Source organism: Dama dama, chromosome 12, assembly GCF_033118175.1.
Source record: "Dama dama isolate Ldn47 chromosome 12, ASM3311817v1, whole genome shotgun sequence".
NCBI classification, from domain to species: domain Eukaryota; kingdom Metazoa; phylum Chordata; class Mammalia; order Artiodactyla; family Cervidae; genus Dama; species Dama dama.
The window spans coordinates 41,312,217-41,324,833 of record NC_083692.1 but is presented as its reverse complement, the minus strand read 5'-3'; the positions used below and the strand labels follow the sequence as shown (position 1 = coordinate 41,324,833).

At 39.1% G+C, this 12,617-nt stretch overlaps 1 protein-coding gene across 9 annotated transcripts in view; it reads left to right on the top strand.

Annotated features, from left to right (window-relative positions):
• The window catches only part of CEP152 (centrosomal protein 152), a 99,646-nt gene that overhangs the window by 8,212 nt on the left and 78,817 nt on the right, over positions 1–12,617 (top strand). For all 9 annotated transcript variants that reach the window (XM_061157098.1, XM_061157097.1, XM_061157091.1 and 6 more), the window contains exons 3-6: positions 10,369–10,472; positions 10,698–10,770; positions 10,849–11,127; positions 12,223–12,388. In XM_061157098.1, the coding sequence (XP_061013081.1) occupies positions 10,369–10,472; positions 10,698–10,770; positions 10,849–11,127; positions 12,223–12,388 (622 nt within the window). The remainder of the gene's footprint in view (positions 1–10,368; positions 10,473–10,697; positions 10,771–10,848; positions 11,128–12,222; positions 12,389–12,617) is intronic.

The window sequence follows — 12,617 nt, the reverse complement described above, 5'->3', positions numbered from 1 at the left end:
CAACGATTGTCGTGGCAGAGATGGGGTTGAGGGTTTTCTGTTACTTTTTAAACTCACAGCATGAGGTTTTCATGACCGTGATGGCCTTGGGTAGTTCACTGGAATTTAGCTACTGGGATTCTTGAGAGGATCAGTTTGAGTAATTATTATACTAGACTTTAAAGAAGAGAAAAAATAATCCTGACAGGTGATTTTTTTCATCAGAAATGGTGGGTAGGGTATTAGAACTTACTACCAGGTGTGTTGTGTGGTGAAAGTTTTAAACGCTGTATTGATTAAGGAGACAGTTAATTCTAGATGACATAGAAGATAGCCACTGGGATCATTCTTTGATAGATTATGTGCTGGAGTAGGGAATTTCAAGAGGAAAAGATGATCTTAAGAGGTTAAGTATTTGAGAGTGATTGTTTCTAGCACAGTAGAAGAAAATAGCTAGTTAACTTTGACTCTAACTTGATTACTATGGATAATAAATGTTATCCATATGTTAATAAATGTTAAATGTTATCCAGATGTTAATAAAAAGTGTTTCATATTTATTAATAAATATTTTACCTTTTTAAAAAATAGCTGCTAGGGAAGAAGTGAGATCAGAGGTTAGAATTTCAGCAATAAAATTCACAATTTTTGTAAAAATTTAGCCATATATATATTTTGTCATTAGTTGGTCAGTTCAGTCGCTCATCCATGTCCAACTCTTTGTGACCCCATGGACTGCAGTACGCCAGGCTTTCCTGTCTATCTCCAGCTCCCAGAGCCTACTCAAACTCATGTCCATTGTGTAGGTAATGCCATCCAGCCATATCATCCTCTGTCGTCCCCTTCTCCTCCTGCCCTCAATCTTTCCCAGCATCAGGGTCTTTTCCAGTGAGTCAGTTCTTTGCATCAGGTGGCCAAAGTATTGAAGTTTCAGCTTTACCATCAGTCCTTCCAATGAATATTCAGGACTGATCTCCTTTAGGATGGACTGGTTGGATCTCCTTGCAGTCCAAGGGACTCTCAAGAGTCTTCTCTAACACCACAATTCAAAAGCATCCGTTCTTCGGCACTCAGCTTTCTTTATGGTCCAACTCTCACATCCATACATGAGTACTTGGAAAACCATAACTTTGACTAGACGGACCTTTGCTGGTGAAGTAATGTTTCTGCTTTTTAATATGCCCTCTAGGTTTGTCATAGCTTTTCTTCCAAGGAGTAAGTGTCTTTTAATTTCATGGCTGCAGTCACCATCTTCAGTGATTTTGGAGCCCCCCAAAATAAAGTCTGTTACTGTTCCTATTGTTTCCCCATCTATTTGCCATCAAGTGATGGGACCAGATGCCATGATCTTAGTTTTCTGAATGTTGGGTTTTAAGCCAGCTTTTTCACTCTCCTCTTTCACTTTAATTAAGAGGCTCTTTAGTTCTTTGCTTTCTGCCATAAGGGTGGTGTCATCTGCATATCTGCTGCTGCTAAGTCGCTTCAGTTGTGTCCGACTCTATGCGACCCCATAGATGGCAGCCCACCACGCTCCCCCGTCCCGGGGATTCTCCAGGCAGGAACACGAGTGGGTTCTGCGTATCTGATGTTATTGATATTTCTCCCGGCAATCTTGATTCCAGCTTTGTCATGGCGAGTTAAGAAATAATAAATCACCTGATCAAACCTAAATTCATTTTCATATCTAGAAACCTTTCCACCTTCTCAGTCTCCCTGACCCTACAGTAGCAGAATAGTTTAAAGTCTTAAGAAGTTAAAAAAAGAAAATAATCTTTTCATGCCTGCCTGGTTGGGATTGCTTTGGGATTGCCAGGCAGATTAGAGTGTTAGTAGTGGGCTTCCCAGGGCTGCCTGCCAATGCAGGATATGCAGGTTGGATCCCTGGGTTAGGAAGATTCCCTGGAGGGGGAAATGGCAATCCACTCCAGTGTCCTTGCCTGGAAAATCCCATGGACAGAGGAGCCTGGTGGGCTACAGTCCATGAGGCTGCGAGGAGTCAGGTGTGGCTGAGCAGCACACACACACATGGCTAATGCACATTGCTTTCTCTACTTAATGAATCACTTTGTATTCAGTTCATTTGTGTAGGGGGATTGCTTACATTCCCAAAGATGTCCCAAGTAGGCCATATCTGTCTCATGGGCCACTTTGCTAAGGATTTGTGAGATTTCCCTCTCTGTAAATGGCACAATAACCACTTAGAGATTCTGACCGTCTCATATGAATGGCCAGTTGCTGATACAACATGCTTTACCAAGCTGTTTGGTTTTGACACTTTGGGATCAGCTGGGATTTTTGTCCACACTTGCCCATAAGTCAGTGAATAAGTCATAGTCAACTTCCAGCCTCCATGCCATCCTAATTAGCACCTCTACAGTGATGATCTGGACTTTTCTGTTTCTATTCCCTCCCTTGTTTGCATGGAAGAGTAAATGGAGAAAGTGCATTTAATCTTTGGAAAAGGAAAGAGTTTAGTAAAGTGATTTCAGTATTCAGAGGACAGTTGGACCAGTGAAATCTCAAGACACAGACCACCACAGATAGACCCATATTTTGAAAAAAAAAAAAAGAAATACTCCAAGAATTTTTCAGAAAAGTAAAGCACTATAATCATCTCTAAATCGCCAAAGTTCTGAATGGTATATTAGCAAAAGTTTGGCCATTGTGTTCCAAGGCATAGCAGACAAGTGTATAACCCACAGCCTCACCAGGCTTTCACTGGAAACTCCACCTCTTATACAGTGAACAGAGTGGATTGGAGTACAGGCGAGGGAGGGTGAGAATATGATGGAGCTATGCTGTCATGTCAGTTAATACTCATATCATTCTTTCCTCACAACTTATTGGAGTTCATTACTTTGAGAACTACCGATGTAGTTGTCCTTCTTGCTACTAAGTAGACCTCATTCAAAGTATTCTAGGCAAACTTTTACATGTAAAGCTTGTCCAGAGAAGAGGAATTCAAAAACTCTTTCCTTAACTCATTCATAATGTAACATAGTATCTCTGACTCAACTGACATGTGTTTGAGCAACCTCTGGGAGATACTGGGAAGACAGGGAAGCCTGGAGCGCTGCAGTTCGTGAGGTCACGAAGAGTCAGTCACAACTTAGCTGACTGAACACGACAACAACAATGTTCAGTTCAGTCGCTCAGTCGTGTCCGACTCTCCAATCCCACGGACTGCAGCATGCCAGGCCTCCCTGTCTCTCACCAACTCCTGGAGCCTACTCAAACTCATGCCCATTGAGTCAGTGATGCCATCCAACCATTTCATCCTCTGTCGTCCCCTTCTCCTCCCACCTTCAATCTTTCCCAGCATCAGGGTCTTTTCAGATGAGTCAGTTCTTCACATCAGATGGCCAAAGTATTGGAGCTTCAGCTTTAGCATTAGTCCTTCCAATGACTATTCAGGATTGATTTCTTTTAGGATTGACTGGTTTGATCTCCTTTTGCAGTCCAAGGGACTCTCAAGAGTCTTCTTCAACACCACAGTTTAAAAGCATTACTTCTTCAGCACTCAGCTTTCTTTGTGGTTCAACTCTCACATCCATACATGATACTGGAAAAACCATAGCTTTGGCTAGATGGACCTTTGTTGGCAAAGTAATGTCTCTGCTTTTTAGTATGTTGTCTAGGTTTGTCATAGCTTTTCTTCCAAGTGGCAAGCATCTTTTAATTTCATGGCTGCAATCATCATCTACAGTGATTTTGGAGCCCCTCAAAATAAAGTCTGTTACTGTTCCCATTGTTTCCCCATCTATTTGCCATGAAGTGATGGGACTGGATGCCATGATCTTCATTTTCTGAATGTTGAGTTTTAAGCCAACTTTTTCACTCTCCTCTTTCACTTTCATCAAGAGGCTCTTAGTTCTTCTTCGCTTTCTGCCATAAGGCTGGTGTCATCTGTGTATCTGAGGTTATTGATATTTCTTCCGGCAGTCTTGATTTCAGCTTGTGCTTCATCCAGCCTGGCATTTCGCATGATGTACTCTGCATATAAGTTAAATAAGCAGTTAATATAAGTTAATTAAACAACAAATGTAACAATGTGATTTTACAAAACATTTTCCACCTAAAGTCACTATGTAATTTCATCATGGAATATTACAGAGATATAGTTGTTGCTGTTGTTGTCATTGTGGTTGCTGAAAGCCCCAAAGTTACTGGTAAAGCCACATGTGCTTTAAGGTAGATTGTCATTTTGCTGGAGCCGGCGTGTACTTTCTGCACTGTCACCAGAAGTAGTTCTTTGATTATTGTTTGGTTTTCCTATGGCTCAGTGGTAGAGAATCCGCCTGCTGTGCAGGAGACGTGCGTTCAATCCCTGGGTTGGGAAGATCCCTTGGGGAAGGGAATGGCAACCCACTGCAGTATTCTTGCCTGGAGAATCCCCCGGACAGAGGAGCCTGGCGGGCCACAGTCCGTGGGGTTGCAAACGGTCAGACACAACTGAGTGACTGTCACTCACAGATGTACTGTCACTCACACATGTATGTATTTTGGAGCCTGTGGTTTGGAGTAGAAGGAATTAGTAATCTGGGCTTATCAAGATAATACTTGCTGATTATCGTTCACTTCAGTTCAGTTCAGTCACTCAGTCGTGTCTGACTCTTTGCGACCCCATGAATCTCAGCACGCCAGGCCTCCCTGTCCATCACCAACTCCCGGAGTTTACTCAAACTCATGTCCATCGAGTCGGTGATGCCATCCAGCCAAATCATCCTCTGTTGTCCCCTTCTCCTCCTGACCCCAATCCTTTCCAGCATCAGGGTCTTTTCTAATGCGTCAACTCTTCACATGAGGTGGCCAAAGTACTGGAGTTTCAGCTTCAGCATCAGTCCTTCCAATGAATAGTCAGGACTGATCTCATTCAGTATGGACTGGTTGGATCTCCTTGCAGTTCAAGGGACTCACAAGAGCCTTCTTCAATACCACAGTTCAAAAGCATCAATTCTTCAGTGCTCAGCTCTCTTTATAGTCCAAGTCTCACATCCATACATGATTACTGGAAAAACCATAGCCTTGACTAGACGGACCTTTGTTGGCAAAGTAATGTCTCTGCTTTTAAATATGCTGTCTAGGTTGGTCATAACTTTCCTTCCAAGGAGTAAGCGTCTTTTAATTTCATGGCTGCAATCACCATCTGCAGTGATTTTGGAGTCTAGAAAAATAAAGTCTGACACTGTTTCCATTGTTTCCCCATCTATTTGCCATGAAGTGATGGGACCAGATGCCATGATCTTAGTTTTCTGAATGTTGAGCTTTAAGCCAGCTTTTTCACTCTCCTTCACTTTCATCAAGAGGGTTTTCATCAAGAGAAGGTTTCTCTTCACTTTCTGCCATAAGGATGGTATTGTCTGCATATCTGAGGTTATTGCCAATTCTTCTGGCAATCTTGATTCCAGCTTGTGCTTCTTCCAGCCCAGCGTTTCTCATGATGTACTCTGCATATAAGTTAAATAAGCAGGGTGACAGTATGCAGCCTTGACATACTCCTTTTCCTATTTGGAACCACTGTGTTGTTCCATGTCCAGTTCTAACTGTTGCTTCCTGACCTGCATACAGGTTTCTCAAGAGGCAGGTCAGGAGGTCTGGTATTGCCATCTCTTTCAGAATTTTCCACAGTTCATTGTGATCCACACAGTCAAAGGCCTTGGCATAGTCAATAAAGCAGAAATAGATGTTTTTCTGGAACTCTCTTGCTTTTTTGATGATCCAGCGGATGTTGGCAATTTGATCTCTGGTTCTTCTGCCTTTTCTAAAACCAGCTTGAACATCAGGATGTTCACGGTTCATGTATTGCTGAAGCCTGGGTTGGAGAATTTTGAGCATTGCTTTAGTAGTGTGTGAGATGAGTGCAATTGTGTGGTAGTTTGAGCATTCTTTGGCATTGCCTTTCTTTGGGATTGGAATGAAAACTGACCTTTTCCAGTCCTGTGGCCACTGCTGGTTTTCCAAATTTGCTGGCATATTGAATACAGCACTTTCACAGCATCATCTTTTAGGATTTGAAATAGCTCATCTGGAATTCCATCACTTCCACTTAGTGATGATGTATTCAAAACCTGAAAAATGATCTTGAGTAGAAAGATAAGAGGTTTGAGTAGCAGATGGCAGACTGAAACTTGTACCTGGGAATACAGATTTGAATCCCTCTTAGTTTTTATACTGGTACTTCTCTAGGAGAATAGTAAGCTCAATTGAGCTCGGAATGATGTAGTTTAAAGACTGTTTCCATCGCAAAGCCTTTCTTCTACTTTTAACTGCCTTGTTTGATTACTTATGGGTACATTTTTGATATGTTGTCTCCACTAGGGGGAGTTGTAAAGCTAGCATTTGTTTGCATTTTATATTCTTTATTTAGTGAAATTTTCTTGTCATCACCTAAGTAAAGCAAAGAAACAAATAGTGGAGTGTTCATATTGTATTTTTTTGTTGTTGTTGTTCATATTACATTTTGTTTTCCTTTAGCAATTTCTTATACTTTATCTGGGACTTTCCTGGTGACTCAGTGGTAAAGAATCTGCCTGCCAATGCAGGAGACCTGGATTCTGTCCCTGGGTCGGGAAGATCCCCTGGAGAAGGAAATGGCAACCCACTCAGTAGGAGTGCCTGGGAAACCCCATGGACAGAGGAGCCTGGCAGGCTGCAGTCCACGGTGTCACAAAAGAGTCAGACATGACTTAGCGACTAGACAACAACAAATACTTTATCTAGATGGTGTCTTTGAAATGTTTCCCATAATATATAGGTATTTTTCAGGAACTGTCACAATGGGAACAAAAACACTGAACTCTGGCTGACTGACACTTACTTGTATACAAACAGGTAGGACTATGTCTTCCAGTGGCCAACTGAATGTCATGTGGAAGAAGATCGGAGTGGGAATGGAGAGATTCAGGTTCCCCTGCTGGCCCAGGGGCTGTAACTCCTGCTTTCGTGGGCATGCCCCTCACCTGCTCTCGGCCTCATTGTGGTCACCTTTAGCAGGAGAGATTTGGCTTGGAGGTTCTCCATTGTTCCTTCCAGACCTAAAGTTTTATTTGTCACTTGCAATGTCGCTGATATTTGTCTAATAAATATTGCCGTGTTTCTTTTACAGATATGTGGCAATCTGGGCAAAGTCTTCCCCTTTAAGATTATAAAATTTGTTTTACCTAATGGAAAGGATTTAAAAAAATTTTTTGCATGTAGTGTAATTCATGGACTAAAGGTCTAGCTGCCAAGTTATTTGGCCCTTTGTCAGTCCCATATTGGGCCTTTTCAGGGATGTTTTTATTAATAACTTGGCTCTGGGGCTAAGATCAAGATTCTACTTAGTGTGTATCCATGAAAGCATTATTTCACAATTCATATTTTAAAATATCAGAATCGGTTCATCAGTGTACTTGTTGGGCAACTGGTTTAGAAGGCAGATGAATGCTGTCCACTCCATTTGCTGCTGTCCTCTGGGGAGAAGATATATTATCTGCTTTGTAATCTGAGAACTCTTGCTTTCATGAATATCAAGGATTATAGACTCTGAAGACAGTCTGTTTACTTAATTTAAGCTGAAGAATCTTAAGAAAAGGTTTACATGTTCCTTGTTTTACATTCCCCTTGAACTAGGCTTTTTGGCTGTTCTATGTAGATTATTGTAAAAGTGTTTTGTTGCTAAAGTTCTTTGAGTAAAATGCCCTCAAATAATTTTTTTTCTTTATTTTTTCAGGAACAAACACACAAGCTAGTAAAGGGAGAGGATTTTATAGACTAGTTTAAAATGCATTTCATAGGGGTCTTAGCAATGCAAATTATCTTTTCCTAGGGAAAGTGTCTCTTTAATTATTAAACTCAGTTGATAACTCAATCATATCCTAAGAGGATTGCATTTGCAACCAAAAGACAGTTATTACTTCCAAATTTGGAACTCATAAGGGGAATTAGTTCTTGCTGTTTATAAGGATTATTATCTTTGTTCTTGAATCTGTATTTGGTAATTGGGTGGATCTTTAATGAGGAAATTCTGTAGTTTCTAAAATTTTCTATTTGGTAACATGCATAAGTTGATATGATAATTTTGTGTTTTATGGCACAAGGTTCAAAAGCAAAATCTATTTGACAGTTGTATAAGGAGGGTACCCTTTGATCCCAGGAATGGAAGCAGGTGGTATTTTGTTCCTGAATGGCCTTCTTGGGAAGCTCATTTAACCTCTCTCTGTCCTCAAAGTTATGGAGCCAAGGAATATAGCCCAGCTATGACAAAGATCTTGAGAAATTTTTTGATGTGAATGAAATGATTTAAAAATGTTAGTACATTTTGTAAAATATTTTATAAAACACTAAATACAGTAGGGATGTTTTGCTACTTGACAAGTTTACTTATGGATCCAGAAGCATTTTGAGGAACTTAATTGCTTATGCTCAAATTAATTTTCCTCCATGGATGCCAGTTTTGTTAATTTTGTGGTGTTGCAAAGAAAACTATAAGAACTGCTTAATTATTGTGTAACTTTTTCTATCTTTATGGGAGGAGGTGGAAATTGTACTGTTTAGATGTTCCTATTAAGGTTTTTCTGAATTATAATGCTGTGTACTTGAACCTCACTGAAGATTTAGAAGAAAATGTTTTTTCCTTAGAGGAGTCCTTATTTGATTTAGGTATAAAACATTTATTTTGATTTTACTCCCTGTGTAATGTGTGGGTATAGTCTTTTTCCTTAAAGTTCTCATAGGTGCTTTTTTTTCTCTTTGTGAATTTTGTCTTTGTAAAATCACTTTGCCACCTTTCTCTTGAGTCCCATTTTTGAGTCCTATATTGAGTCTTTTGAGTCCTATATTGATGTGTTCTGTTTTAGTGTTTGTTATTCTTTATATCTTTAGGTCAACTCTGATATGGATAATTCACAAAATGATTTTTCAGTTACCTATGTGAGCAGGTGGCCGATAAGTCAAGGTGCTGGTTGTTAATATCAGTTTCATCAAGATAACTTTTTATTGGAATAGAATATTTTTCTCTTGCTTCATTTTTGGAGAAACCAATGTATTGAGAACACCTTCGAACAAACAGTCCACTCAATGTTAGAAATATGTTTGTGGGTGAAGAAGTGTCCCCCTTCCCCACCTCACATACCCCATTCCATTCCCAAGTTTGACTTCACCAAAACTCTGTTAACAGTTGGGGCATTCTTTTCAGACATTTCTTAGGATAGTTTTATTTAACTTTTACCATATGCATTTTAAGAACATCTTTTAAATTATAAATGTAATACTCAGATATGTTTTATAGCTACACTGCATTTCTTTCATTCTAATGGCAGAGAAATAGGGGAAAAAACCTTCCATAGACCAAGAAACATCTCATTTTTTTCTTCCGGATTTTTATAGAGTAATATCTTCAAAATTGATTTATTACATAATTTTATGGGATTGATTTATATACTGTGGAGGAACTCGGTTACTTTACTAATAATGTAACTCGTGCTTAGGTTTAAAGAGAAGTCATTATAAGCAGTCCTTTGACCCTTTAGTAACATAATGTTTGAATCTTCTGATTATTACAAATTTTAAGTCGTTATATTGGGATTTGAAGACATTTACAGATATTGAAATTCAGCAAATTAGACAATTCATTTGTCTCTTTGTCACAGTTTGTCTTGAAACTTGAGTGAATTTATCTAGTTGTTATAAGGCTAAAGATGTGATTTTTCTGGAAAAAAATTGGAGAGCAAAATCATATGCTTTAATGTCAGTTTTAGTTATACTTTTGAGAGCACTGTATCCATAAAAACCTGAGTCTTATAGCCTTCTTTCCACTCAACTGTTTATAAGAGCCAAGCATTGTGTATCTTTTCATCATTGGAATTGGATGGCTCTCTAGTAATTAGTCACTCCCCAAGAGGTTTCCATTGTATTATTGGAGCTTCTAAGGGCTTCCAAGGCCACCTGCTGCTGCTGCTGTTATCACCACCTGAGTACAGTGCATCTGGCCACTCAGATTCCCTGGAGGGTGTCTGATTGCCAAGTCCTCCAGGTCTGATTACTGGTAGAACAGGATTCTGAGACTCAGATCTGCCCCCCCGGATAACATGATACAGTGATCGTGCCATTATTATGACCTGCTGTGTTTGCTTAAAGAAGTTTTAGAAGCTTTCCTGCTGTATGTGTACCTGAATCTAAGACCTCTAGAAAAAGATAAAGCCTTCCAATATAAATCCTGATATTTATGTGTTCCCCTTCCCCCAAGTGAACTGACAAACGTAATTCCTGTGGAATTTGAGACCTTTATTACATAGAGAAATTAGGAAATTCTTTGACTTCTACAGTCAAAATCACTGGTGCCAAGGCAACTTTGGTTTGGCATCTTGGGTCTGAGCCAGTGTTGTATTGACGCTGACCTTTCTGTCTCAGTTGCAGCAGTTACTCACAGACCTGCCTCACGATATGCTGGATGATGACCTGTCTTCCCCCGAGCTTCACTATTCGGACTGCAGCGAGGACGGCAGAGAGGAAGAGTAAGGACCTGAAACCCCTTGCGTTTGTATATCACAATGCTTTGAGTTTTTTTCTTTAGATACCTTGCAGGCAATAATAACAGATATGATTGTGAAATTGTAGACTACTACTTAATCCTTTAGGTAAAATTTGGAGGGCACCCATGTTAAAATCTTGAGGTTCTCTGTGGTGTCTCTGTCCAAATAGATGATAGGCTCTAATTTAAAATACTGATTTTTCTCAAGCACACATCATTCTGAGCAATTGGAGATGAACTGGACTGAGCATCAAGTGCTGCCTAAACCTCCAAATGTAAATGTAAGTATCTGGCACCAACTTGACTTTGAGGGTGGGAATAGATCTTAGTACTTTTCTCTTACTCTTGTTATCTAATAGGCCTATAATGAGATTCGGGATATATGTATTGGAGAGAAAAGTGGCAATGGCTGGGAAGAGAATCAAAGCAGAACTGAAGACCAGCATCCTGTCTACCATCCTGAAGGAGGTGGAGATGAAGGTGGAAGTGGTTATAGTCCTCCGAGTAAATATGAACAGACTGATTTGTATCACCTTCCTGAAAACTTTAGGCCATATACCAACAGTCAGAAGCAGGAATTTAATAGCCAACCAACCAATGTAATTACATTTTCAGATACTCAAAGGAATCATTTTCAGGTATTGTAAAAACTTGACTTTCAAGAAATTTGTGCATGTGTGTACACATATTTGCTGTGTGTGTGTGATTAAGAAATGTTTGTGAAAAGTGCAGTAGTAACATTTAAGTACACATAATGCTGAGGGTGCATTTATTCAGTCTCATGCTGAATTAGTCGTGCAGTTTTCTGTTTACAGTCTAATTAAATCATCTTAAATGAGAATTTTAAAATAGAGACTTCGTGGAAATAATTAAACATTAAAAGTTAAGAATAGCCACCTTTGTCTACTGAGGCTTCTGGCTTCTACCATTAACCCTGCTCTGGTGAGAAGCTACGTTCAGGTACCCTGATAGAGTTTAAAAGTGGTTAATCACTACATGACACCAATCAGTTACCTTGATCATCTAGCTCATCACCCTTATCACACATTTTGTGTCAAATACTTCAAAGCCAATTATCTGTTGTGATGATACAGCAGTAGATAGGGTGAATGTTAAGGAAAGAAATACCTTCCCCCTCTGCCTCTGGAGAGTTTGATGAATAAGACCTTAGGATACAGTTAGCTGCTTCTTAGATTTTCTCAATGACCATGAATGCCTCATTTCACTAATAGATATTCTGTGTTACCTGATGACAGGATAATTTTTTGGTCATTTTAAGGTGGTCATTTCCCCTTACTTCCCCTTACTTACTATTTCTCCTTACTTCCCTTACTTCTCTATAAAATATTATTCATCCCACAAAAGTTACTGAGTATTTATTACATATGAGTCATTGTATTACATGTTATTACATAGATGTGTTTTCACGATGTTGGTATCATCTAAATTATTCTTAAATGTTTATATACAATCTCACTGGAATTCTTGAATGTTATTTATGGAAATGGCTCTATTATATGCTCAGAAGTACAACTAAAATGTGTGAAATTACATATTTCAGGCTTTCTATGAACTTTGTTAAGTAACAGTAAGTGCTGTTTTTAAGTGGAGATGTATATATAAAATTTGTAATTGTACCACCATTAAGTGTTATAACAAGTTGTCTAATTCAGATAATTTTTGAAGAAAAGAGCAAATCCTAATCATCAATTTTGTCTCTCACCTTGTAATAGCAATTTGGAATGTCCCAAGGTCCTAGTTGTCAAGCTTTGGAATCATATAAAGTGACGTATAAACCTTTTCAGTCTTCTGCCCAGAATAATGGCTCACCAGCCCAGGACATTGCAGAAAGTGATACATTTGAAGGTCTGCAACAGCAATTTTTAGGAGCTAATGAAAGTAGGTATCAAGTTTAAATTTCTTCACTGCCTATTTGGAGAACTTTGAGTGCTTGGAGCATGTTCAAGAATTATGATTTTAAGTAAGATAATGAAATTTTTTGAAAAGAGTTCAATTTTAAAAGATATATCCTGAAGTTTGAATAAGCTGACATGAAGTCCAGAATTGACTTCAAATATCACGTTGTTGGGGGGTAAGTTTGTGTGTGGATGTAGATAAAGTGAGAAGG